Source organism: Propithecus coquereli, unplaced genomic scaffold (assembly GCF_000956105.1).
Source record: "Propithecus coquereli isolate 6110/MARCELLA unplaced genomic scaffold, Pcoq_1.0 Scaffold146, whole genome shotgun sequence".
NCBI classification, from domain to species: Eukaryota; Metazoa; Chordata; class Mammalia; order Primates; family Indriidae; genus Propithecus; species Propithecus coquereli.
The window spans coordinates 3039506-3066000 of NW_012138969.1; the positions used below are offsets into that span (position 1 = coordinate 3039506).

At 39.5% G+C, this 26495-nt stretch overlaps 1 protein-coding gene across 1 annotated transcript in view; it reads right to left on the bottom strand.

The window, feature by feature from the left end:
* Positions 1-12767: 12767 nt before the first annotated feature.
* The window catches only part of LAMC1 (laminin, gamma 1 (formerly LAMB2)), a 168785-nt gene continuing 155057 nt past the window's right edge, over positions 12768-26495 (bottom strand). The window contains exons 17-26 of the mRNA XM_012639965.1: positions 25036-25241; positions 24520-24599; positions 22624-22761; positions 21923-22067; positions 20635-20784; positions 20268-20382; positions 19191-19390; positions 17941-18099; positions 15273-15372; positions 12768-13557 (exon numbers count right to left, since the gene is read on the bottom strand). Of these exons, the coding sequence (XP_012495419.1) occupies positions 13301-13557; positions 15273-15372; positions 17941-18099; positions 19191-19390; positions 20268-20382; positions 20635-20784; positions 21923-22067; positions 22624-22761; positions 24520-24599; positions 25036-25241 (1550 nt within the window). The 3' untranslated portion in view covers positions 12768-13300. The remainder of the gene's footprint in view (positions 13558-15272; positions 15373-17940; positions 18100-19190; positions 19391-20267; positions 20383-20634; positions 20785-21922; positions 22068-22623; positions 22762-24519; positions 24600-25035; positions 25242-26495) is intronic.

Genomic DNA, 26495 nt, shown 5'->3' on the forward strand with positions numbered 1-26495 from the left:
AAATTGATCAGGAACTAAAATACCTATATTAAAAGATTTTAAAAATAGATTTGTCAGTCTTCATCTACTTTTTAGGGAGGCTTTTGTACTGCCTAAAAAGAAAAACTTGATTAATTAACCAATTCAATGTTTATAGAATACTTAAGAGTATCTTAGTAGTTTTAAGAAGCTCAGAGAAGAGTTAACTTTGATTGTCTCTAATCCTGTAATTACCACAGACACATGCTGAATTTCTCTTTTCCTAATTCAAAGAGGCTGCAGTCTGTTTCCTAGCAAAGGCAGCTGAAAGTAAAGATGATGCCTAGAGTACAACATGTAGATACGTAGGATACACAAATAATGAAGGTTAACACCAAGGGGAAAACTGTTGAGAGCCAGTACACTGGTTGCTAGTTATATTAGCATCAGAATCACCTGGGTGAGGGGGCTTGTAAAACATAGATTACCCCCCATCCCTCCACTCCTTATTTCTCATTCGGTAGGTCTGGGGTGGGGTCTGAGAATGTCCATTTCTAAGAAATCCCAAGCAAGGCAGATGTTGCTGGGCCTAGGGCCTCTGCTCTAGAGTCCACAATCCTGTGCGACATAAACTTTATTTTGTTACCTATTCACTCCCCTAAAGTTCAGTACAAGAGCACAAAAAAGACCTCAATAGTTTTTGACAACCCTTTCTTAGACTCTAATAAGACACCAATAAACTATCAATGGGTTGGCAACTATGCTTTTGATGTCAACATGGCAAGATCTTTATCGTTTGGGCCCCGATTAATGACGAGGCACGTCTTAGAGCCTCATATAACTGGTGAGAGCTTGAAATAAACAAAAACTTGTTGTGTTGTCATTGGGCTTATGAGATGACAACATCATACTGCAAGAGTAGCCAACAATAATCAAGCAAAAACTAGAACATGGAAAATGAGCACAGGAAGCATAAGTGTTCTCCTTGGGATTAGAGACCACAGGGCTGGGGTTCCAGAACATCTTCGGCACACAGAGAGGAACGGATGGGAGGAAAACCAGAAAAACTCAGCTTCTCAGGGGCATATCACTGAATCTCTGTCCACGCATTTTCATATCCGGATCAATGTCCCCAAGGTCATTTCCAGATTATATTCTCCCCACTGCAGCTAAAATTATATTCTCTCATACAAATACAACTTGCCTTCAAAGACTTCCCGTAATGAACAGTCCCGAGCACCCCTGAGCATTATGTTTTACCTATATGCTCATGTATCCCTATTCATGAAAGTACATCTTCCTCTATTTTTGTTTGTACAGTAGTTCCCCCTTATCTGTAGTTTTGCTTTCTGTGGTTTCAGTTAACCCAAGGTCAACCAGGGTTAAAAATATTAAATGGAAAATTCCAGAAAAACAATTCATAAGTTTTAAGTTGTGTGCTGTTCTGGGTAGTGTGATAAAATCTCACGCCATCCCACTCCGTCCCACCCAGGACATGAATCATCCCTTTGTCCAGCATATCCATGCTGTATATGCTACCTGCCCATTAGTCATGTAGCAGCCATCGAAGTTATCAGATTGAAAAAACATGGTGTAAATATAGGGTTTGGTACTATCTGTGGTTTTAGGCATCCACTATGGGTTCTGGAACGAATCCCCTGTGGATAAGGGGAAACTACTATACTGTTTTATATGTTTTGTTTTTTCCTGCTTTCCCTACTTAAATAAGTTTATCAAAGTGGAAAGAATTGCCTTTGTCACAGTGTAAAACCCAGGAGTATCAGTACTAGGTAGGCTAAGAGCAATGAGTGCTCCAAAAACATTTGTCAATAATGCATAAAAAAGGCAATCATCTATGGGAAGAGAAGAGGCCATGTCCCCTAAGGCTAATTAGTCTAATGAATAATTTGCTTAAAAATTCAGGATAATTTTTGGGATTTTTTCCATCCATTTGGGCGACCAGGTTTTTGTTATTTTGGTTGCTCTTGGCTCTTGGCATTTTGAGAATTAGAGAAACGTAATTTTGCTTCTTATAGAAATAGCTGATTCTAGGACTAGAGCAGGGAAAGTACAAGGTTGGCCTGAAATGTCTTGATGGGCCAAAAGTAAGACAATGCTCAAAGAATGAAGGGGATGTATCAAAAGATCACAGGAAGCCAGCTTTAAGATACTCCCACTGAAAAGAAATAATTAACAGAGTGAAGAGACAACCTACAGAATGGGAGAACATGCTTGAAAACTATGCATCTGAAAAGGGGTTAACATCCAGAATATACGAGGAACTCAAACAATTCAATAGCAAACACAGCTGATCCTTGAACAACAAGGGTTAGGGGTTCTGACCCCCTGCACAGTTGAAAATCTGTATATAACTTTTGACTCTCTAAAATTTTAACTACTAATAGCCTACTATTGACCAGGACCCTTATCAATAACATAAACAGTCGATTAACACATATTTTGTATGCTATGCGTATTACATACTCTATTCTTACAATAAAGTAAGCTAGAGAAAAGAAAATGTTATAAAGAAAATCAAAAGAGAGAGAAAAATACATTTACAGTACTGTACTATTAAATTTATCAATATCATTAAGTTGACATCGTCCGTTTATAAGACGAATCATCTGTCTAAAATGGTGGGCAACTGCAGAACGCAATCTACAATAACATCAAGAATTCAAGTTTTTCATGTAATGTCATGACTTTGCTTCTTGGGAGCTCTTCCATCATCAGTAGTGGCACTTCATATGGATCCCATGTGTTATTCAAGGTTTACAGTATTGCACTAAACACAATGCAAAATACATGAGAACGGTGAGAGATCACTTTTTACTGTGATATACAATTTAATGGAGTGATGAACCGCTCACTCCGAGATGATTGGCATCACACAGCGTTTTAACCATTTTAACTGGATACTGGCAACACTTGAGCTCACTGAAATAGCAACAGGAGGTGGCTACGAAATTATTACAGTAGTATAGTATATACTATAGTTAATTTTATGCAGTTATGATCTAATACTGTATCTTTATGTTTGTTTTCATTTCTCTTGACTGCAAATGGTGCCATATATGCTCTGTGTTTGTGTGCAAGTCGTAATAAATTTTAACTTTTTATAATAGATTTTTATATATTTTATGATAGTAAATAATAAAATAGACTAGTATCTACACATATTTTATGCATCCGTGCATGCCTTTTTCCTAATGTTTTCGGTATTTCTAGGGTATGTGATTCATCTGCAAGTTTTTCAAATTATTGCAAATCTCCAAAAAGTTTTCCAATATATTTATTGAAAAAAATTTGCATATAAATAGACCAGTACAATCTAAACCTATGCTGTTTGAGGGTCAGCTGTAGTCTGATCAAAAAATGGGCCAAGGACTTGAATAGATATTTCTGAAAAGAGGACATACACATAGCCAACAGGTACATGAAAAAATGCTCAACACCACTAATCACAGGGAAATGCAAATAAAAACCACATGAGATATCACTTCACCCTGATTAGAATGGCTATTATCAAAAAGACAAAAAATAACAAATGCCGTTGTGGATGTGGATAAAAGGGAATCCTTGTACACTGTTGGTGGAAATGTAAATTAGTACAGCCATTATGGAAAGCAGTATGGAGGTTCCTCAAAAAAATTAAAAATAGAACTACTATGTGATACAGCAATTCCTCTACTGGTTATTTATCCATCCAAAAAAAACTGAAATCAGTATGTCGAAGAGATATCTGCACTCCCCTGTTTATTGTGGCATTATTCACAATAGCCAAGATATAGAATCAACCTGAGTGTCCAGCAATGGATGAATGGATATAGAAAATGCGGTATACAGTATACACATAATGGAATACTACTCATCCATGAAAAAGAATGAAATTGTCATTTTTGGCAGTATAGATGAACCTGGAGGACGTTATGTTAGGTGAAATAAGCCAGGCCCAGAAAGACAAATACCTCATGATCTCACTCATTTGTGGAATCTAAAAAAAGCTGACCTCATAGATGTACAGAGTAGAATAGTGGTTACCAGGGTCTGGAGAGGGTGTGGGGAGGGGATGATGGAGACAGATTGGTCAATGGTTACTAAATTACAATACAGGCAGAAAGGAGGAATCAGTTGACTATAACAGAGTAGGGTGATTACAGTAAACAATGTTATAGTGTATATTTCTAACTAACTAGAAGACAGCGTGCTGAATGTTCCCACCACAGAGAAATGATGAATGTTTGAGGTGATGAATATGCTAAATATCATGAGTTGATCCTGACACAACGTAAACATGTATCAAAAGATCACACTGTGCCCCACAAATAATGTACGATTATTATGTGTCCATTAAAAACAAAACTAAAAAAAGATATTCCCACTGGTCAAATAAAGGACAATTAAGACTCAAAATAGATATCAAGAATGATATATTGTAACCCATTAAATAAAATAGGACTTCATGCATCTAAAATAATATAGACAAATATGTAAGTAATATAGGGGAGAAGGGACTCACGGTATAATGCTGATTCATAAATATAGGACGAATGATGGAATTAGAAAATCTCCATTTGGCAGCCATCATCCCTGGATACTAAAACAAGTGGATAAAAATGTGGAGAGTAACACGATATGTATATGGTTTCAAAATATCTTCTCACAGATACTTATTACAAGGATAACAGAGTAACTTTACAATGAAGAGACCTGGAAGACAACACCCTAACCAAATATCAAAGTTAGCATTGTCCGTAGTGACTTATGTGCCTCTTGATTCAATGTATTATTGAAAGGAATTCAGCATCACTTCTGGGATCTCCTTGCCGAAAGTGTATAAACCTGAATCCAATCAAGAGAAAACATCAGACAAATCAAAATTAGGAGCATTCTTCAAAATGACTGCCTGTATTCTTCAAAAATGTCAATGTTATGAAATAAAAGAAACACCAGGAACTGTCCAGATTAAAGGAAACAAAGGAGACACGACAACTAAACACAACACATGATCTCGGATTTTCTCCTGCTATAAAGGATGTTATCAAAGCAAATAGTATGTGAATTTTCTATGGCAGCTATAACAAATTACCTAAAATGTAGTGACTTAAAAGAACACAGATTTATTATTTTATGGTTCTATAGGTTAGAAGTCCGATAGGAATCTCCCTGAGCTAAAATCACAGCGTCAGCAGGGCTGCATTCTTTCTGGAGGCTCCAGGGGAAAACCATTCTCTTGCCTTTTCCAGCTTCTAGAGGCTGCCTGCATTCCTTGGCTCCTGCCCTCCTCCTCCTCCAAGCTGGGAATGGTGGGTCGAGTCCTTCTCACACTGTCTCACTCTTGACCTCCTTTTCTGCCTCCCTCTTCCAATGATGAGAGCCTTTGTGATTCCACTGGGCCCACCCAGATAGTCCAAGATAAACTCCCTGTTTTAAGGCCAGCTAATTAACAATTTAATTACATCAATAACCAAACACATTCACAGATTTAAGGATTAAGAAGTGAACATCTTTGAGGGGCCATTATTCTGCTCACTACGCACAGAAAAATCTGAATACTGGCTGTGGATGAGATTAAAAATTGTATCAATGTTACTTTCTTAATTTTAACAATTATGCTATAGTTATGTAAGAAAGTTCTCTATCTTGAGGGAATACACATTGACGTATTTATGGGTAAAGGGGCATGACCTCTGCAACTTAAAACAGTTCTCTCTTTCCCTCTCACTTGTGAGAGAAAGAGAAGGCTAAAAACAAATGTAGTAAAATATTAACAGGGGAATCTCGGTAAAATAATCTGGGAAATTTTCTATTACTCTGGCAATTTTTCTGTAAGTCTGAAATTATGTCATAATAAAAAATGTAAAAACTTAATCCTTCTAAGTAAATTTCCTATATCCAGTAAATAACAAATTTGTGGCACATTATGAATAACGTTTATTCAGATGGATATTTTTAAACCTCCTTTTGAAACTTGAAGGATATTTTATTATGTTGTTTAATGACATTATTTGCAATTAACTATGAATAAGTTTACATTGGGAAGTCTTGAGCGCAATAGAAAAGTAAAATAATTTTGGACTTTATACTTCTGTTGCCCCTGAGTATTAATGTTGAATATTCTCAGTTTCTGTTATAAAATCCGGTATTACCTTAAAGACGAGGCCTTAAAAAAGATGTTTAAAAGTAGGCAAAAGATTGTCGTTTTGTTAATAGTATTATAGCAATGTTAATTTCTTATTTTTGATAAATGTGCCACGGTTATGTCAGATGCTAATGTTGAGGGAAGCCGGATGAAGGGCGTATGGGAAGTCTCTGTACTATCTTTATAACTCCTTGCAAATTTGATTTATTTCAAAATACAACATTTTCAAAAGTAGAAAAAAGGTCTTCCATAAGAATAGAAAGCAATCTCATCATAAAAATGCTGTGACAAATAGAACTTCTTTAAAGAAGAAAATTACAAAATCTAGTTAAAGTTATTAAAAAGCAAAAGGAATAGGAAAATAGAAATGGCACAAAAATATTGCAAAGAGAGTTCAATTTTAGGTGAGTTCTTCATTAGGCAAAATTATCCAGGTGAACTGGTCTTACGTGCCCTATCCCCTGAGCGTAAGTAGGGGAGAGAAAGGGAAAGAGAGACAGGGGCAGCAGGAGAGGGGTGTGCAGCCCAGCCTACCTGGGGATAATCGGGTTCCAAGGAATAATTCTGCCACTAAGTGGTTCTAATATATTTAAATCTTGCCTTGCTCCCTCCAAAAAAGGGATTTGAGGCAGCTTTTAATAAAATGCAAGTATATTTTCTTCTTAGAAGGTAAATGTATCAAAATTATGAACGAGAATAAGGCAAAGAGCTAAAACAATGGTAAAGGTGGTGGAACAGGAAACCATGCTTTGAATTCCCCCCTTGGTCAAAGGAGAACTCTCCTCTAATGAAGGGCAAATGAAAGGAAATAATTATGAAGGTGCCTTAAAACATACAAGCTATCTTGACAGGGCCACTCCTTCCTAAGTCCCTCAGAAACTTAAAAAGGGCAGCCTATCTGAAGTCTACGTGGCAGAACTCATCTCTCTGGCCAAGTCTGATCCTCTCTGAGACAGCACAGAGAGCAGACTGTCTGAGCCATGAGGATCAGCAAGTTCTAACACAAACCCCTCTGACCACGCTGAACATATAATCATCAAAATCATAGCTGTGTCTCCTGAGCCTTTATCTTGGACGCTGTCTCAGCAAGCCAAGAACTTGTAATCCACACTCGGACAGCACATCCTCCCAGACGTTTCTGCTCATGGCTGAACTTGTGCTTACTCTGCGCTTAACCCAAACAGAGAGCATAGTCAGGGGGAGAGAAACGTCCATGGAAAAAGTGGCTGGGATCCACTCACAGAGAAGAGTAAGGAAAATTAGGTTAGTATATCCTGCAAGGCAGGCACTGAATATTCAGGAAGGAATTGCAATAGAAATTCTTGACACTAACAAAATTAACGTGAAACAGAATTCGATGGTTGTGTTTAGTTATGAAATGACAAAGGATCTCAGGATTAAGACAGACACCATGGGATGGGCCCGAAAAGCGCTGGTCTAAGGTCCAAGTAGAATTTTTTGTTATTAGCCATGGTGAAAAGGGTTATAGGAAGATGGAAGCAATGTCCTCAAAGGTATAGCGAGGCACGTTTCATGGAGAATCACTTAAATTGGCTTGGACTTACTCATGGGAACAATGATGTAATAGAAGATTACTTCTTGATCAAGGGCCTGGTGCTCAACTTTTGATAGAAATAAACACTAACTGTACTGAATTAATCGTAGGTAGTACCTTCATCGCCTGTATTAATTACAAGGCTTGCTCAGGTACACATGCAAACAGAACACCAAGTAATTGGTGAAATTTCCTGGGATCATTTCCAACAGTTAAAGAAAAAAAAATGGAGCTAACGCTACAACTTGGACTGGGCTACAGAGGGGTGTGGGTAAAACCCACAGACACAAACGTATGGCGTTGGGAGTGGCAAGTGGGAGGCCGGGGGCCAGGGGAATGGGCCTGAAGACCAGATGGCACTCGCCGGTTGCGGACCACACAGCAGTGTGTGGTGTGTGCAGTGCCACTCGATGCAAGACAGCGGTTTTGCTTATCTTCCTGCAAACAAGAGGCCAATTCATGCTTGGGTGGGAGGTTAAGAGAGTCGAATGCTGTTGGAAGGAGGCGAGAGAGTCACTAATGTATGTATAAAGCTCCCTCTCTGCTCACAGCAGGAAAAAAGGAACAAGTGTGGGAGAACAGGTGGATGAGAAAAGCTGATGACCTTCACACCATTATACGACCTGAGTGACTACTGTATGCCTTAAGAAGTGAACATGAATAATATAGACCTTGATCTTGGAGGGGTGGGAGCGAAGTTGGAGCAAAAGATGGGTGAGTGACACTTGAACAATATACCTGTGTCCAAGGGCCAATTTATTACAGAAGCCAGAGCACGGCTGGGAGGGGTGATGGACTGGCCAATTTCAACAGAGGAGGTGACACTGTGACATTAGGCTTTACTGTACTGGAGAGAGGAAATAAAGGACATTCAAGGCAGAGAGAAGAGTTAAAGCAAAGGCATGGAGGTGTCATAACATCTGAAGTGAGGTTTCTCATATCTGAATTCCAAATCAGGGACTTTTGGCTTTTCATTGGACTTTTGCTAAATATTTCCCCTTTCTTAAGCATGCATTTGATTTTTACTATTTAGAATTTCATTCACTAGTACAGAACACAGGTATAGTCATTTTAGGAGACTCAGTACAAATTATAAGGCACTAAGGTTGATCGCAGCTCTCTAGAACCAGTGGAGCCTCTAATAGCTTACTTCCAAGTTTCTTATTTCTCACTCTATTCATACTTTGTTTAAACCTGCTTAGTGTGAACAGGCAAAATTACCTGTCACTTTAATTCTGTTTGTATGGGTCTGGAGAGATTTGATCTCACTTTGGACTGGGTTCTTCCTTCTTCACTTTACAAAAGTATCATCTGCTTTTCTATGACCCTCTGGGGTGCCAACGGTCTTCAGGCATTGCATTTTGAGCTCCAAGGAAGCGGAGCTGGTGAGTTCGACTTATTAAGGAGCTGGAATGTTTATATAAGGAGTAAACATCTGGGGATATTTTGACTCAGATGATGCTGGCAGCAACTTTTGAGAAATTGTCGTCTCTAAAATAGCAGATGGATTAGGAGCAAAATTTAAAAATCCCACTCACCACTCTGACATAGCAACTATAAAGGAGATATAGATGCATCTGAATCGGATCCAACATATGGAAGAAAACAGTCCTAGGTAAAGGTTAAGAACAGGGTAAGAAAGCTAGGAACTAGTGCCCTCTAAAGCCTCCTCTGAGGAAGTCTAATGAGAAGAACTCAGGTTCTTTACAGGTACCATAGTTCTAACAAATTACAAGATTGGAAAGCTGGCATTGAACCCACGGGGACCCAGGGCAATAAAGAGGGCACTGAAGAGTAAAGGGAAGGCCTCTGTAGGACCAAAGCCTTCCTGCTACCTCTGTAGCTCCAGAATGCCTCCCCCAGTCTCCGGTCATTTCAGGTGGGCCCACCCTCCAGACCGGGTGGGGTACAATTAGCTGCTTCTGGCCTGCTAGCGCAGCACATTGCTTAGGTTTCTTTTTATTCCATCACAGGTTTGAGAGCTTCTCATCACCTGAACAAAGTGTATTTAGCTGAAGACACGTGCGTATTCGAAGATGGAAAGACAACTTTTAACATGTACCTGCTAATTTAGAGGTCCAAATAATTTAAAAATAGTTCTCGGTTATCATTAATCATTGAGATTACACTAGGGGCCTGGTAAACCACCCCCACAGGCCCATAGCCTGTTTTCATAGATAGTCTGACTGGAATACAGCCACACTCGTTCATATGTTGTCCATGGCTGCTTCTGTGTTACAATAGCAGAGTTGAATAGTTATAACAGAGAGTGCACGGCCTGCAAAACCTAAAATATTTACTATCTAACTCTTTATAGAAAAAAGTTTGCAACTTCTGGCTATACTGAAGTATCCCAATTTGAGAAAGGTATAAAAAAAAAAAAGTATTGAATTGGTCACAAGAAAACAGTCACCCAAAGAGGACATTATGAGCAGGCTTCCACTCATTACACCTTTTTTTTTTTTTTTTGAGACAGAGTCTCACTCTGTTGCCCAGGCTAGAGTGAGTGCCGTGGCGTCAGCCTAGCTCACAGCAACCTCAAACTCCTGGGCTCAAGCGATCCTCCTGCCTCAGCCTCCCGAGTAGCTGGGACTACAGGCATGCGCCACCATGCCCGGCTAATTTTTTCTATATATTTTTAGTTGTCCGGATAATTTCTATTTTTTTTTTAGTAGAGACGGGGTCTGGCTCTTGCTCAGGCTGGTCTCAAACTCCGGAGCTCAAATAATCCTCCCGCCTCGGCCTCCCAGAGTGCTAGGATTACAGGCGTGAGCCACCGCGCCCGGCCAATTACACCTTTTAAAACATCTTATATCCCCAGTACCACACTCAGGCCACACCAAATGTAAAGGGTTACAAATACTCAGATTTTATTATAAATAAAATACTGTTTTTCTTGAAACATAAAAAATGCCAAGTGTTGCATTTTATTAACCACCCTGGAAAGCAAGACTGTAGAGATTAAGGCAAACAGCTAAAGTGGAGGCACATGTAGAAGGGCCATGGTTGGAATTCAAAGGAAAATTCAGGGAAAAACAGCCGCATGTATTCCCTGTGTCACCCAGCATTCTGCAGCAGCCATCCTGTCGATTTCAGTACATAAAATACAGATAATGGAACTACACGATAATGGCTATATTGCAGGAGTGTAATTAAGGTATCATCTTATAAAGAACTTTTATTTTAAAAATAAAATTCTGTTTAAAAATATATCACACAGTTGGAGAAGGAGAAAAGCAAAAAAAAAAGAAAGAAAGAAACCAAACCAAACCACCCCACCGTGGCCTAAGACTTATCGGAGTGAACTTGATCCAAACTAGCTTGTAGCTTGGCACTCGATCTTCAGTCTTCTTCCGGTAACCTTGATGAAAATGCCTATGGTAGGATGTGGCCACTTAAAAAGAGGAACTAGCCAGGAAACATCAATGTGAAAACTTGGCAAGAGCCATACCCGCTGTGATAGCAGAAGGGGCCGGGGAGAGCGGCAGGGTGGAAGCTCAGGGGTACGCCAAGGCGAAACGCTGTGGCGAACTCCGGTGTGCCCCAATGAGGCGGGAACGGCAAAGTGGGACCATCAGGAACTAAGTCACACTGCCGCTCCCGGCCTGCCCGTCAGCAGCAGTGTTCCTGGTGCCTTTAAAGTGCTCAGTAATAACTAACGCACCCCTTGTAAAATCGACCCATCCAGCTCCAACGATTGCTAGAAAGGACATTCCTCGCTCACTCCTGGCTAGACCCCTAAAGGTGTCAAAGAGCCTCTTGGGCAAAGTTTCCTAGTACCCCATATCCCGTCAACCTGGCATTCCTGCTCTGGGACATCAAGAACAACATCATGCTGCAGTCTTAGGGCCATCAGGACTGCCATGGAAGAGGCTCTGAGTCACCTCTTCACAGAGGCTGGGTGTGGAGGAAAGCAAGTTGATCCTGATGTCAGCGAGTGAAGATGCTGCAAACACAGGGCAGAGAGCAAAGCAATGGGGAATAAATACAGTCTAAAGAATTCTAGATGGATTCAGATGCACTGTGCCAGTGAAGAGGAACAACTGAGCAAAGTAGTGAACCGACAGTGCCATTCTAGAAATAGGACCAAGTATATTTACATAAATTCCTTACTCTATAATCATGATAAACAAAACAAAAAAACATTCACACAAAAATATAAATTTGAAATAATTAATAGCACCAGTGTGTCAGATAATAGTTTCTTTCCCCCCCGCTACACAAAGTACAAAGTTGCATAGTGTTAAAGGCTATATATGAATCTCAAAGGCAGGTTGGTAGGAGGAAGGGGGTGTGTGGCAGGGAATTGTCACACTGTGGTCTTAAAATAAAACCACAGAGCTGAGGATCAAAAGTTGAGAAGCCCACTAGGAAACTCCACATAAAGGTCTTCCCTCTCTACTTAGAGGGAAAGTTTAGCGTGGGTTCAAATCACAAAGTGCAGGAACTAGATGGCGTTGGCAGCTGTGTGAAGTACTGAGTACAAGTATTTGCCACCAGGATTTGGCAAACAACGTGGGACTCTTTGAAGAATCTCTAGAAGATGGAAACATCAGAAGAAAACTGGAGCTAAGGGTCAAATGTTTCCTCTCTCTCCAAGAGAAAAATGGATGCATGGGATCCTGACAGTTCAAGTTGCATCTAAATTTTACCCCTTTGCTAGAAAAGACTAGGACAGGAGGTTTGCTTTTGTTTTGTTTTGTTTGTCAAGATCTTAGGGACCAACTGTTTTCTGCCAGATAACACTAGTTCCAAGACTAACCTAATAAAACAGCTCGAAGAATTAGTTTGATTTTGAAAAGAAAACTTTAGTGGTTATCATATCCCCATTTCTTCTGTGTAAGTTCCATTTATAAAAGTATCAAAAGATGTCTATTGGTGAGTGCAAGCTGCCCATCCAGATTTAAATTATCAGCTGCCCAAAGATCTGAAAAAAAGTTTATCTTCCTAGTCAATCATTAATATACGAGAAAATCTTCAGCCTACTTCAGCCATGTTCACCTGGAGAATTTCATAAATAACTGTATCCTTACCCGTGGATGGCTCAGTGTCCTATACGATAATAGCTAAAACCACTGACGGATGGCTACCGACATTCTAAATGACCAATACCTTTGGCACAGGATGTTTATTTCCTTTTGCTTAGAAGGAAGAGGGGCAGGAGATGCGGATGCATTTGCTTTATCCATGGACCGGATATACTGGCCATCACAATGCTACTGTTAGTAGCCAGACTTTTCCTTCATAGAAACAAGAGTGCTGAGACTGAGGAGGTCCTGCTGGTGTCGATGAGAGGGGGGGCTCCTTGCTCTGCCGTGGCACGCAAGGGCTCACGCGATGTGCTTATGCCACTGCACAGTGACGCAGGATGCCACGTCCTCACGCAAATCAGAAGGGAAAGTGTGGGTAAGGTAGCAACGTGAGTGGAAGAGAGACTTTATTAGATAAAACCCTTTGTTCCCGATTCCGGGTGTTTAATTTGCTTCTCTTTAAACTTTGTGACTTTTCCTGGTTCAAAAGGACAGTGATGGAGAGCAGCAGAGAAGTGGGGGTCTGAAAAATGTAATCTTTGTGTCAAGGCACTCTGTGGCCTCGTGACTGCTCCCCCGTCGGGGGGATGCTGCCTTCCAGCCCTGAAGACACTAGGGCTTTTCAATGGACGGGGTGTTGAAGCAGCCGGATGGTAAGGTCTTCTTGATGTCTTCCAGATTGCGAATGTCCTTCATGATCTCCTCGATGTCTCGGTTATAGTCCATGATGGCAGCCTCTTGCTTCTTGGCTTCATTCTCCAGGTCAGACACTTTCCTGTCAAGATCGCTGACCTTCATTTCATCTTTGGCTTTGCTCAGAGTGCCTTCAATCTCGTTTAGCTTACTGAGGTCCACTGTGTCCAGCTGCCCTGTAGAGTCAGAACGTACACAGAAAAGAACAGACGCATTCAGTAAGAATTGTAACATAAATCCAGGAGCACCTCCACTAGCCTCTAAGCCCAGCAGCTGCTTCTACACAAAGGTGGCCCTGCAAATGTGACTTGCAGGTTGTTGATGTCATACAGGGCATAAATAATTCACACTAAGTACAAATGCCGATCTAACCCAGCAAGGATGGGTCAGAGCATATAATTAATATAGGGCTGGATGATTTTTTCTTAAACAATGGTCTCACAGAATGTTTTCTAAATGTGCAGCTACTATGTTCTAGATCTTAAGGTGTACACGTGGTTTTGGAGGTTATCTGATAACATTTAATAAGCTTTTTCAGGTTTATATATGAAATCTTTGTGTTACTTTAGTGCCATCAAAGGATATAAAAATCTCTGAGATAGAACCCTAAGCTCTCAGCTCTCAGATTCAAGGAAAGCTGGGTTGGTGTGGGGGCTCACTTCCTACTTTCAGGAGTTAGACACTATATTAAGAGCCTTCCTATGAAAAATGGCCAAGGTCAAAATGCTGAAATAATTTCAGCAAAGCTTCCTTTAAGCTTAGCAAGAAAAAGAGGTTCTTTTGATATAAACTGCTTCCATAATAAACAAAAGCAGACACAATGAACAACACCTTGTGCATATTCTACTTGATTAAATTCTCATAAGACCATTTTATTAAATACATCAGTGATTCTCAGATGTTAAATAATTCCCCCAAGTTTGCAGAGCCTATAGGCAACAAAGCAAAGATTCTAACCCAAGTCTGACTAAGTCCAGCCCTTTCTTTCACAAAAAGCTCGCTCTTCTGGCTGACTTTCATTTTAAACCCATCTGCTGGTACATAACTTATTATTCATGACAGTTGAGACAGATTTAATAAATAACCCCTCAACACCCCCCACCCCACAGAAAACAAAACGCACCAATCTTTAAAGGATAGCAAATTAAAATATAATGCCTTGCTAATTACTGGCTAGGGTATTGACACTTTATAATGGAATCTGGTGACAAAAGTACATTTATCCTAAAATGAAGCCTGCACCCTATCAAACTGGATTAAAAGAAGGTTTCGGTATGCTTATATTTCCTTGAAAAATCAAGGTTTTTCTCTCTTTTGGCATAAAAGCTTTCCCCTCATCAGATTGTCCTTTAGTTAGCAAATGGAGAGAATTCCAGGCAGTGAAGTTATGACCAGTTTTAAGTGTTCTTTTACTCTATCAATGAAATCTTTCACTTTAAATCTCTTAAAGATACTCTCTGCCAGCAGGACGAGTTAAGAAAAATCACTATTTACTTGCACTATGATCCCGCACTATAACTGAGCCACCCTGGCTGGAAGTATATCTTCGAAATATAAAAGGAAAGTCCTCAGATCAGTGTTTAGGGCAGGGTCCATGAAAGGCTCCCACTAGGTACTTGTCAAATTAATACAACCCAAAATCATGATTCAGGTTACACTCGAAAAGTTGATGAATATATCGATATCTTAAAGGCTCCACCGTGCAAGATGCACACTTATTTTATAAGGTATTTTTAAAATAAGAGCTAAAAGAAACATTATAATTTAACAGATGACTTAAAAGGGGTTTTAATAATCCAGTATTATCTGCTTTGAGTCAATGATACCACATCAGATCCCAAGAACAGTACAACTGATTCACAGACCACCTACGATGACTGTGGCTCCTTACCCAGCTGCTCTAAGAGGTCATTAATAATGTTGAGGAGGCTGGTAACGGAGTTTTTGGCTTTTCTGGCATTGATCTCGGCTTCTTGAGCAGCCTGTGAAGCCTGGAAAAAGGATAAATAATATGAATAGTCTTTTTTTTTTTGGAGACAGAATCCCTCTCTGTTGCTCTGAGTAGAGTGCCGTGGCATCAGCCTAGCTCACAGCAACCTCAAACTCTTGGGCTCAAGTGATCCTCCTGCCTCAGCCGCCCAAGTAGTTGGGACTACAGGTGCGTGCCACCAATGCCTGGCTAATTTTTCTATTTTTAGTAGAGACAGGGTCTCGCTCTTGCTCAGGCTGGTCTCAAACTCCTGAGCTGAAGCGATCTTCCTGCACTGGCCTTCCAAAGTGCTAGGATTACAGGCATGAGCCACCACGCCCAGCCGAAATGAATAATCTTGAGACTACATATTTTCATCTTCTTTAAATAATTTTTTTTCCCAATGAGCCAAAAAATCTAATTTCCAGGTGCTCTCCCCTTTTCCAACTCATGAAATTACAATCTTTCACTGCAAGTTTTTGTTTTTTGGGTGCCATATCTTCATGTTTGAGAAAGTTGCTATTTCTACTTACTGTGGTCATGAATACGCAGTTGGCATGCTACACTCACTATATTTGCATTTCAAAAATCAAGATTATCTCCTTTTCTCACTTTCCTTCTAAAGAATACATGAAAGTATATTCATAAAATCCATCAAGCAGAAATAAGTTATTTTTTAAAGATGAGTATGGAAACTACATTTTAGAACCAAAACAGGCTTTTTTGGAACACTCTTAGGGGCTTATTAGAAATATCCTGTTCTTAGAAAATTTTCATAATCAAGTGAAGCTCTTCTGTAAACTCCCCCTTTTCACAACCACCCAGCCACAACCTCCTTCCACCAACACACGCATTCATTTATTGGGGTAACATGATTTAGATTTTAAAAAGCAACCAAAGGTAAATATATTTGGGGAAATTCCATGAAACCTGAACAAATACACTGTGTATGAGTCACAGGAAACAGCAACAGGAGAGGAAGTGTCTAAGTATCAGAAAACAGATGCTCTCACAAATAAATCTAGTCAGGATATAAATGAGTGACTTTAAGCTCCCTAAGACATAATTATTTTTTCTAGTTTTGAGTGGAGATAATACAAAAATTTTGGGATCAAAACAATGTAAAAATTTTAAAAAGAAAAAAGCAAGCAAGGCAAAAACCTTCACAAATAAATGATTAATCTCTGTTCAAGTCACAGCTGTGCTTGAGCCTTCACAAGCTCGTCTGCAAGCGCACTCGGAGAGCGAGGAAGGAGCTCGCTACGGCCTGCCAAGAGCAACACTACTGCACTCTGAGCCTGCGTCTCCAGCCTCCTTCTTCCAGGAGCAACCACAAGTCTTCACGCTTTTAGTCAAAAAAAAAAAAAAAAAAAAAAAAAGTTACAGACTCAAACAATACTGGCCAAATGCTGGCCTTTCTGAATGGATATAAATACAAACGGGACAGTGTACGTGAGTGGTTTATTTCCTTAGAAATTATTTACCAAAAGTAACAAAAGATGGACCTTCTTTTCACCCTTTGAACTAAATCCATACCCCTTTTTGAAGCACAGAAAAAATATATTCTTTTCTTTCTCAATAGGCTCTAAATCTAATGTTTCTACAACCATATTAAAGATGAAATCCATAGACCCTCAGCACAAATAAGAAATATCTATTTTTATTATATGGCAATTTCCACTTGAGCCACACCATGCCACAGAAAATTAGGACAATGCAAACCTAAAAACAACAACAAAAAAATCATAAAATCAGGTGTTGCACAGGGATGCTTCCTGTTATCACTTCCCTAGATTGTTTTCTTTACTGAAGTTAACAGGCCTTGTATTTCTCCTTCCCATCGCAAGGTGAAAATGACCCACAGTGAGGGGCCCTGATTTTTAGCAATAGTGAAAAAACAGCCTCTTCCCTGCATTGAAAATGTGCATGTCAATAAGCACATGCATACCATTACTGCTACACTGACTGGGAAGGAATAATCCCATTCTGACTCCACCGAAGTCTTTCCACAGCAAAATACAGCATAGAACAGAAAAATGAACCTTCGTTCTTTCTTGCGCCATGCATTCGCACGTCAGTTTTGTTATAAATGGTGTTATGTATACACAGTATCACATAAGGGGAAAAATTAAACTGGATGTAAGTGTGGTATGTGTTGGTGGGGTGGTGGACAATGCTACCTTCAAATATTTCCTGTATACAAGAAACTGGTCTTCCCCTCTAAGGAGCTAGTTGCTGGCAGAACAAGAATAGGAAGGAAATTAACTTTTCGTTGTATCCCCTTTTGTTCCTTTTTGAATTACTCATTCAAATATATAAATACATACTTTTAAATGTCCTAAAACTTCAAATGTGTTAATAATGTTTTGCTTCTAACTGAGAGTTGCTTTGGGACAGGACAATTGTGCAAGAGAAACATCTGGCAGAAGATCCAAATTCTTTGTCTTCTATGTAAGCTACTAACCCAATTCTTGACCAGAAAATGTGATGAAAACAGAAGTCGATATGAAAAAGACTCTTCTCAACAAGATGGGATCTTTATTATTAAACGCCCTTCACTTTCTGCCACAAATACGCCCAAACCTCTTACCATCCCGGCCATCATCATATCCTGGTCAGCGTCATCTTGTTTTTTCTTCAGCTCTTTTTCTGCTTCCTGTAGCTGCTTCAACATGTTGTTCACCTCATTATCCAGATCTGTAACTTCTGCAAAAGTTCTGTCGGCTTCTGCCTTGGTGCTGGTGGCATTCTAGGCACAAAATAAGTGAATTGCTAATAAAAAAAAGTCTTCCTTTTTCTAAAGTATATTCTTACTTCTTTTATAATTACAAAATGGCTCAAAAGTATAATCCAGAAAGAACAATACATTCATGACTTATATTATCATTCATTTGGGCTCTAAATAACAGTAATAAAAAATAACATTACTACCTAACATAATAGCATTTTGTATTTTATAAAGCACTTTCACTTGTATCATCTTTTTTAATCCTGGAAACTTCCTGTTCCGTTACTGCCATTTTTAGCTGAGGTCACCCTGCTAGCAAGTTATCAACATTCCATGGTGTACATTTTCCACCACATCATATTGATCAGATGCTTTCACTTGGATAAATTTTAAATTCAAAGTTAGCTTCATTCCTCTTGGCAATTCATCATGAGGTACAAAAAGACCACAATCCTGAAATATGAGTATTTTATATAATGTAACTAATCCAAAAGCAAATTCTTCTAAAGAAACTAAAAATTATCTGTGATTCTCAAATACCTAATTGTAGAATTGCTCCAGTCTCTCCATTAAATAAAACAAATAGATTAATATTGAAATAGGAAAAAGCCACTCACTAAGATGAGCATAAAGAAACCTAGCAGTGACAGCTACAGCAAGTACAGACTTACAGGAGGGGCTTAGATACGGCAGCACGCTGGAAGGGGGGCTGAAAGTTGTGCTGATAAGGCATTCTACATAATGCTGAAAAAATCACCAACTGTCCAGGTCAAAGAAGTATGTTTATTTAGGAAGAGTCTGATTTTTTGTGGGAAAGGGCTCTACAGCCCGCTGAAGCCGCCCTTCTTCCTGACAACTCACAGACTCCACTCTGGGACACAGTAGAAATTTTAGAGTTAGAGGGCCTTTTTATTGATTCCCTGTCTTCAACATGGTTACTTATATTATCTAACATCTAGAGTGAAAAAAAAAAAAAGGATAAGTGTAGTTTAAGACAGTTTTACTGGAGTCAAGGAAAAAATCTGCAAGGGCTTTTGGAGTCTGGAAGGAACCCAGGAAGTGACAGAGAAGCACACGGGCAGAGCTGTTCTGGAGCAGAGGACAGCGCACACCTTTTGGACTGCACTCGCGATCCTCTCTGCCTCGTGGGCCTTCTTCTTGGCCTCTGTGGCATCCTCTGCGGCATTGCCCAGCGCCAGCTGCGCTTCCCTCGTCTTCTCATTGGCTTCGGCGATGGTCTGGTTGATGGCAGGAATCTTCCTCAGTGCCTCCTCTGCAGCCGTCTTGTTATCGTTCACGCGTCTGTCGAAATCTAAAACGAGTTCAAGGAATGCCTTTGAACTGAACTCCCAATATGCAAAAGGGGAACCTTTTAGGGAGCTGTAACTGGATTGTTTTCCATAAGTAATGAAAGCCAGGGAAAACAATGGAAAACAGCTTGGGCTGAATCTTGGAAGAGCAAAGTACCCATCTCTACACAGAAGATTTCCCAGGAATAATCATATGAAAATGTATCTGTTTCTGGAAAGAGAACTCTTACTTGAAAAATGTGTGTTAACACAGAGTGCTAAGCATGCCTTTATTACCACCTCAACCAGTATTAGAAGGTGCGATTTATTTAGTGTTTACTGTGTCAGGTACTAAGAGCTTTCTGTCTCTGAGATGCAAGCTGTATCACTTTCACAAGTGAGACAACTGAGGATCGAAGAGGTTAGATAATTTTTGAAGCATGGATTCAAACCCAGGTCCCCTGATGCCAGAGCCCCTACTTTCAACCATTATCCTATAAAGTTTCCATATTTACAGAACTTCTATCTTACCAGAAGTGAATCTAGGGCTACTCAGTGAACATTTCTATCTAGGATGAAGGAAAAAAGAGTTAGGTGCCACTGGCAAAGAAAGAAAATGAAATCCCTTTACCAACATAAGTCAGCTAAATGCTATCTTGGTTATGTGAGTGACCCTAACATAAGAAAATGTTATTTTTTTTTTTCTTTGGTTTTCATACCGAAGTATGCAGGGATAAAATGACATGAGCTCTGGGACTTTCTTTGAAACACTTCAGCATGAAAAAGTAGGGTGTTGGGGATGTGGTAATAAGTGCGGTAAAAGCCACGATTTGAAAAAAAGGAAATCACCCCAGTGGAGGAAATATACAAATTCACCCTTGTTACCTCAGCCTTTCCTACCTTTCAGGTTGTTGAGAATGTCATTGGCTTCTTGCAAGGTATTTCGTCCCTTTTTGGCAGCTTCTTCCGCAAGAGCCTTGGCGGCATCGGCTCGGGCTAGGAGTTGGTCCGCGGTCTGCAAACACACAGCAGATCAGAGGACGAACCGGCCAAAGCAAATCCCTTCTCTCTCCTCACAGACAAGGCTTCTCAAAGCTGCCACCCTGAGACTTCCCGGCACACGGCAAGGAGGCCCAGGCATCCCGTGGAAGACCCTCCTCCACAGGCTTTGCGGTCTGCCGCCGCTGCAACCGAGCTGCCATCGCGGACGCAACTCACACCGCAAACACTGCCTCAAGAAAGGAAGCAACCTCCAAGTCGAACCGACCTGCTGTTCGGTCTTTCCTTTCTCCAGAAGGTTCTTTACTTCAAGTTCCTTCCCTCTCATGTCTTCTCTGAGGTCCTCATAATCTTTTAACTTCTGGTCTATCAGGCGGTCCAGATCCTCGGCTTCCTTCTTTATTTTATTTGCTTCATTCTGTAAAAAGCAAGTAAGATCACTACATTTCTTTTTTTTAATTTTTATTTTTTTTCCACAAGAAAATCGGAAGAGAAGGATCACTACATTTTAGATAAAATGATTAAACTGATGAAGAGGTATGCTTTGAAATTCTGTAACACTTAATATTCAATAGACATTTTTTTAAAAGAATACCACAAGTCAAGACTTTATGGACCTCCTTAAAAAAAAATTGAAGTATACTTTACACACAGTGAAATTCACAGCATTTACACATTTACATGTAGTTTGATGAGTTTTTTCTTTTTGGAGACAGAGTTTCACTCTCTTTGCCTGGCCTAGGGTGCTGTGGCGTCAGCCTAGCTCACAGCAACCTCACACTCCTGGGCTCAAGTGAACCTTCTGCCTTAGTCTCCTGAGTAGCTGGGACTACAGGCACGCGCCCCCGTGCCTGGCTAATGTTTTCTATTTATTTTTAGTTGTCCAGCTAATTTCTTTCTATTTTTAGTAGAGACAGGGTCTCGTTCTTGCTGAGGCTGGTCTTGAACTCCTGACCTCAAGCGATCCTCCTGCCTCGGCAAGCTTGATGAGTTTTGACAAATATATTTCCCTGCATCACCAACACCCCAATGACGATACAGAATATTTCCATCACCCCAAGAAGCTTCCTTTATCCCCTTCCAGTCAGTCTCCACCCCACCTTTCCAACACCCCAGCTGCCACTGTTCTGATTTTTATCATCATAGTTATTGTCTTGCCTATTTTCAAATTTTGAATATATACAGAATCGGACAGTATGTACATGTCTGAAGACACCTAAACTTTTAGTGTAAAGATCAAGTCAGCAGCTCACATATGGGACGTGAAAGGGTCTAGGTGTACTCTGTTTTAAGTCATTCAAATATATTATAATTTGGATTTGTATTAAAGATTTAGGAATGATTATTTATATCATTAAAGTAGTCTTTGCTATTTAATGTTTATAACCACAGAATTCTTTACCTTGGTAGGTTCTGTTCGTGTACATAAAGCAGAACTCAGCTTTAGCAGTGAGTCAGCGGAGGACAGAGGAGGGAGGTGGGGGCAGTCAGAACGGCTCTGACGCAGACGGAGGGGTGTCTGGGGCGGGGCTGTGCGTACAGGCCGTGTGCCCTACCTCCAGCGCCTCTGAGTCCACAGGGGTGAGCTGAGCCACGCTGGCATAGATCTCCACGGCTTTATCACCTGCCCTCTTGGCCTCGTCATGCACTCGGGCGGCTTGTTTCTCCAGATCCTGTGAGATGTTCTTCGCTTGTTCATACCTAAGAAACAAATGATGTGATTTAATGAATAACTTAGCTGCTTTCAGCATCTTAATGTCAACCAGATGCAGTCTAGTTTACATCACCACAACATTCCCAAAACCTCAAAGGAAATGCCACATTAAAATGCTCTCATTTTAATACCAACAGGCAGCATAAATTTACATTTTATCTCATTACTTCTATTTATATTGAATGTCTTATCATATACTTTCTTATTTCAGATGCCCTTTAAAGATCTGTAGTTTAAGTTCATATGTTTTCTTTACTTACTCTACCATACTTTTTCTCTTCTTTTTTCAGTCATACAAAATTTTCATTATCATGGCTAGTCTTGCTATCATTCTGTGTAGTTACAGTAATTGAATCAAACAAAATCTCTGTGGCTCCACATCCCCTGCTCTAATTATTGCACCATTTCAAAAGCATGATCAACAAAGGAAATCTTGCTGCATGAATGCATGCCCTGAATCCACCAGCACTTGATTCTTCATTGAACTAGGGCTACTTACAAGAACGTCTGAAGCACTGCAAGCCACTTTTAAATTATACTCACTTCCTATTAAGCTCTTCAATCTCAAATGCTGTTTGATTTTCTCCTGCCAGTGTCCTCAAAAGCAGATTATAAGCCTCAGTTGATGTATCATTGGCTGTCTTTGCCACTCGTACAATGTCATCAGCTTCTTGTTTATGGCTATCCAAATAAAAGAAAAAATAAGCCATGAAATAGAACCATCTGATGGAAAAAAAAATAAAATTCAGATAATGCTTATTTTATTATATATAAACATACCAATGTGGGCAGAGTTCTACAAACATTGGAATAACTCTAATTTGGAATTTGGTGATCATTTCAGTGGGGCTGAATTTATGAGTAGCATTCTGTAAAATGAGATAAGGCTATTTTCCAAGAAAATTAATGGTATAAAATTTATGGGGGAAATATTTATAATTCTTCAGAAAAAAACATTTTTAAATATAATTATTTAAGAGTAATTTACATATAAAACCATGTATGCTAGCAAGAATCATCTGTCTAGTCATAAACACAAATCCCAGGCCTAATCTTTATTAACAATAATCTGCTAGTCTAGTTCATTGACTAGATAGTCTTAGAACATCTTTGACTGTTCTGATTTTTCATATGCAGCCCAGCTACTGGTAGGAAAAGCAACTCAACACCAAATGGCAATGAACATGTCAAGAGGGACTCAAGCCCAATAATGCATTTTAGCTGGGTAACTGCTAAGGTTTTTTCCACATCTGAAAAATCCATATTATATTGTCACACTACAGTATGTGGCCATTTTTTTTGGTATGATAAACTTTCATTCAAAATCCTTGTATAAAGCCCATCAGAATTAATTTATCTCCAAGACCTAGTTTTCTTGGGAGCTTTCTATGACGTGTTGAGCTACCTTCTTTTAATAAGAAAATCCAGCTATGAAACCACGAATGCTCTGTGAACTAGATCATATAGCTCACACACTCACATTTACACAGAATAGAAGGAGACCACATATTAAAGCAAGAGACCAGTGTAATTGCTCTGGACACTGAGGCTAAAATTCTAACCTTTGGCATACTTAAGCACCTATACCCACAAGGTCTACTAACTGCTCTACAAAGCATTCGGCAAACACTTATTGAATACCTACTATATGCCAGGCACTGGGGCTTCAGCAATGAATAAAACACACAATAATGCCCACCCCCATGGAGCCTACATTTTAGCAATTTTATTTTTAAAAATCTTTACAACTAATGCCCTCTATAATTTAAAAGTCTTATAAAGAAATTACCTTATGCTCAATAAAAAAGTCTTTAAAAAAAATCAGGAATGAAAATGGTCTGTTTTCTTTGGCTGATTTTCAAATGTACTATGGGTTAGTAAATGTTTTCTATGGAGATTTGAAAATTAAACATTTTTGTTTAAAAAATCAATTAGAAATATTTTAAAAATTAATTAAATTCTACTGAGATTCTTAGAAATCTATTAACTTTGAAATTAAAAAATAAAAATGTTACGGTTTTCTTTGAGATGTGCAAATATAATTTCTCTTCAAACCATCATATTCTAATGTTCCAAGTGAATATTCTAATTTCAAAGTATGTAGTATCCATTAGGTAAGTTCTCATCCACACCCCTCCCATCTTCCCACTCTCCTATGGGTGAGGGTTAAAAAAAAAGCTCAGATTGCATCATTATGCAATATATCCATGTATTAATAACAAATCTGCACATGTAACCCCAAATCTATAAAAATGTTTTTAAGAAGTAATTTCAAAGTAAAAGGAAGAAAGAGTACACATAGCTGATAACGTTTCAGAAGAGAGCCGATCTTACAAAAGCAGGTTACGTGGAAAGTGTTTACGGGTTATGGGACAGACAACACACACACACCATAAGGCAAACCACAACTTAACCATTAAACAGGGATCTGGAGGTTACCGTTCAGCAAGCTTTCGAGCCTCTTCTGCCAAAAGAGTCATGTTGTTTGGGTCCCCTGTAGACTCTGGCTGAGCAACTGACTGAAGAAGAAATAAAGCACTTATTCTCAAAGGACTGAATTATTAAAATTTAATACAGCAAGTGTTCAAACTAAATTTTTACTCATATTAGAGGGCAAAAAGAATGCCTTTTAGTTTCAGAGATCTTTGCTTAATATCAGTACCCCTGATTGCAGTTTATTTCTATTTTCAGTAAAGGATACAGGAAGATTAAATTGCATAGTACCACAGAAGGAACAAAGCTAGAGAAAGAACCCAGATGTCCCTGGTTTTTTTTTTCCAGTTCATAACTGTGTCATGCCAACTATGAGCAACATGGCTTTCTTGCTCACATTTAGGGACAAAGAAAAAGACGCAAGGAGTCAACTTAGCTGAAGCACTCCACCGCCAGCAACAGACTTGCTACAAATTACCAAGGGACGCCCCAGCTCCACCTCAGACCTTCACAATCACTCACCACGTTGGCAGCAGCGACTCTGGCTTTCTCAAGTTCTCTGGATGCAATTTCAATCAACTGTTCTGTGTTCTCAACTCGGGCACGTGCTTGTTCAGCCAAGTTTCCAGTCTCTTCAATGGTATTTCGGATATTCTGTAAACGACTAATTTGGCTGGACAGAGTGTTATTCACTCTCTGGAGGCGATCCATCAGATTTTGGTCTACATCTGAAACGGTATTACAGAAGAAAGTCCGTAAATTATCTGAAGGGGACATAGCATCTCATGTGAAATGTGAGGCATTTCTTTACTCTTCCAAACATAGCACCTTTCTGACAAGTTTGCCCTGAGCCCACCAACAGAGCTCGTCAGTCTTCCCCCTGCCTGGCCGGATCTTCACTGTTACAGCCACCCCACTGTTCTCCAGGCCTGTGCCTGTCTGTCCCACTTCACTGTGAGCTCCTCTTTCTTTCTTTCTTTTTTTTTGAGACAGAGTCTCACTCTTTTGCCCGGGCTAGAGTGAGTGCCGTGGTGTCAGCCTAGCTCACAGCAACCTCAAACTCCTGGGCGAGTAGCATTCTGTAAAATGAGATAAGGCTATTTTCCAAGAAAATTAATGGTATAAAATTTATGGGGGAAATATTTATAATTCTTCAGAAAAAAACATTTTTAAATATAATTATCTAAGAGTAATTTACATATAAAACCATGTATGCTAGCAAGAATCATCTGTCTAGTCATAAACACAAATCCCAGGCCTAATCTTTATTAACAATAATCTGCTAGTCTAGTTCATTGACTAGATAGTCTTAGAACATCTTTGACTGTTCTGATTTTTCATATGCAGCCCAGCTACTGGTAGGAAAAGCAACTCAACACCAAATGGCAATGAACATGTCAAGAGGGACTCAAGCCCAATAATGCATTTTAGCTGGGTAACTGCTAAGGTTTTTTCCACATCTGAAAAATCCATATTATATTGTCACACTACAGTATGTGGCCATTTTTTTGGTATGATAAACTTTCATTCAAAATCCTTGTATAAAGCCCATCAGAATTAATTTATCTCCAAGACCTAGTTTTCTTGGGAGCTTTCTATGACGTGTTGAGCTACCTTCTTTTAATAAGAAAATCCAGCTATGAAACCACGAATGCTCTGTGAACTAGATCATATAGCTCACACACTCACATTTACACAGAATAGAAGGAGACCACATATTAAAGCAAGAGACCAGTGTAATTGCTCTGGACACTGAGGCTAAAATTCTAACCTTTGGCATACTTAAGCACCTATACCCACAAGGTCTACTAACTGCTCTACAAAGCATTCGGCAAACACTTATTGAATACCTACTATATGCCAGGCACTGGGGCTTCAGCAATGAATAAAACACACAATAATGCCCACCCCCATGGAGCCTACATTTTAGCAATTTTATTTTTAAAAATCTTTACAACTAATGCCCTCTATAATTTAAAAGT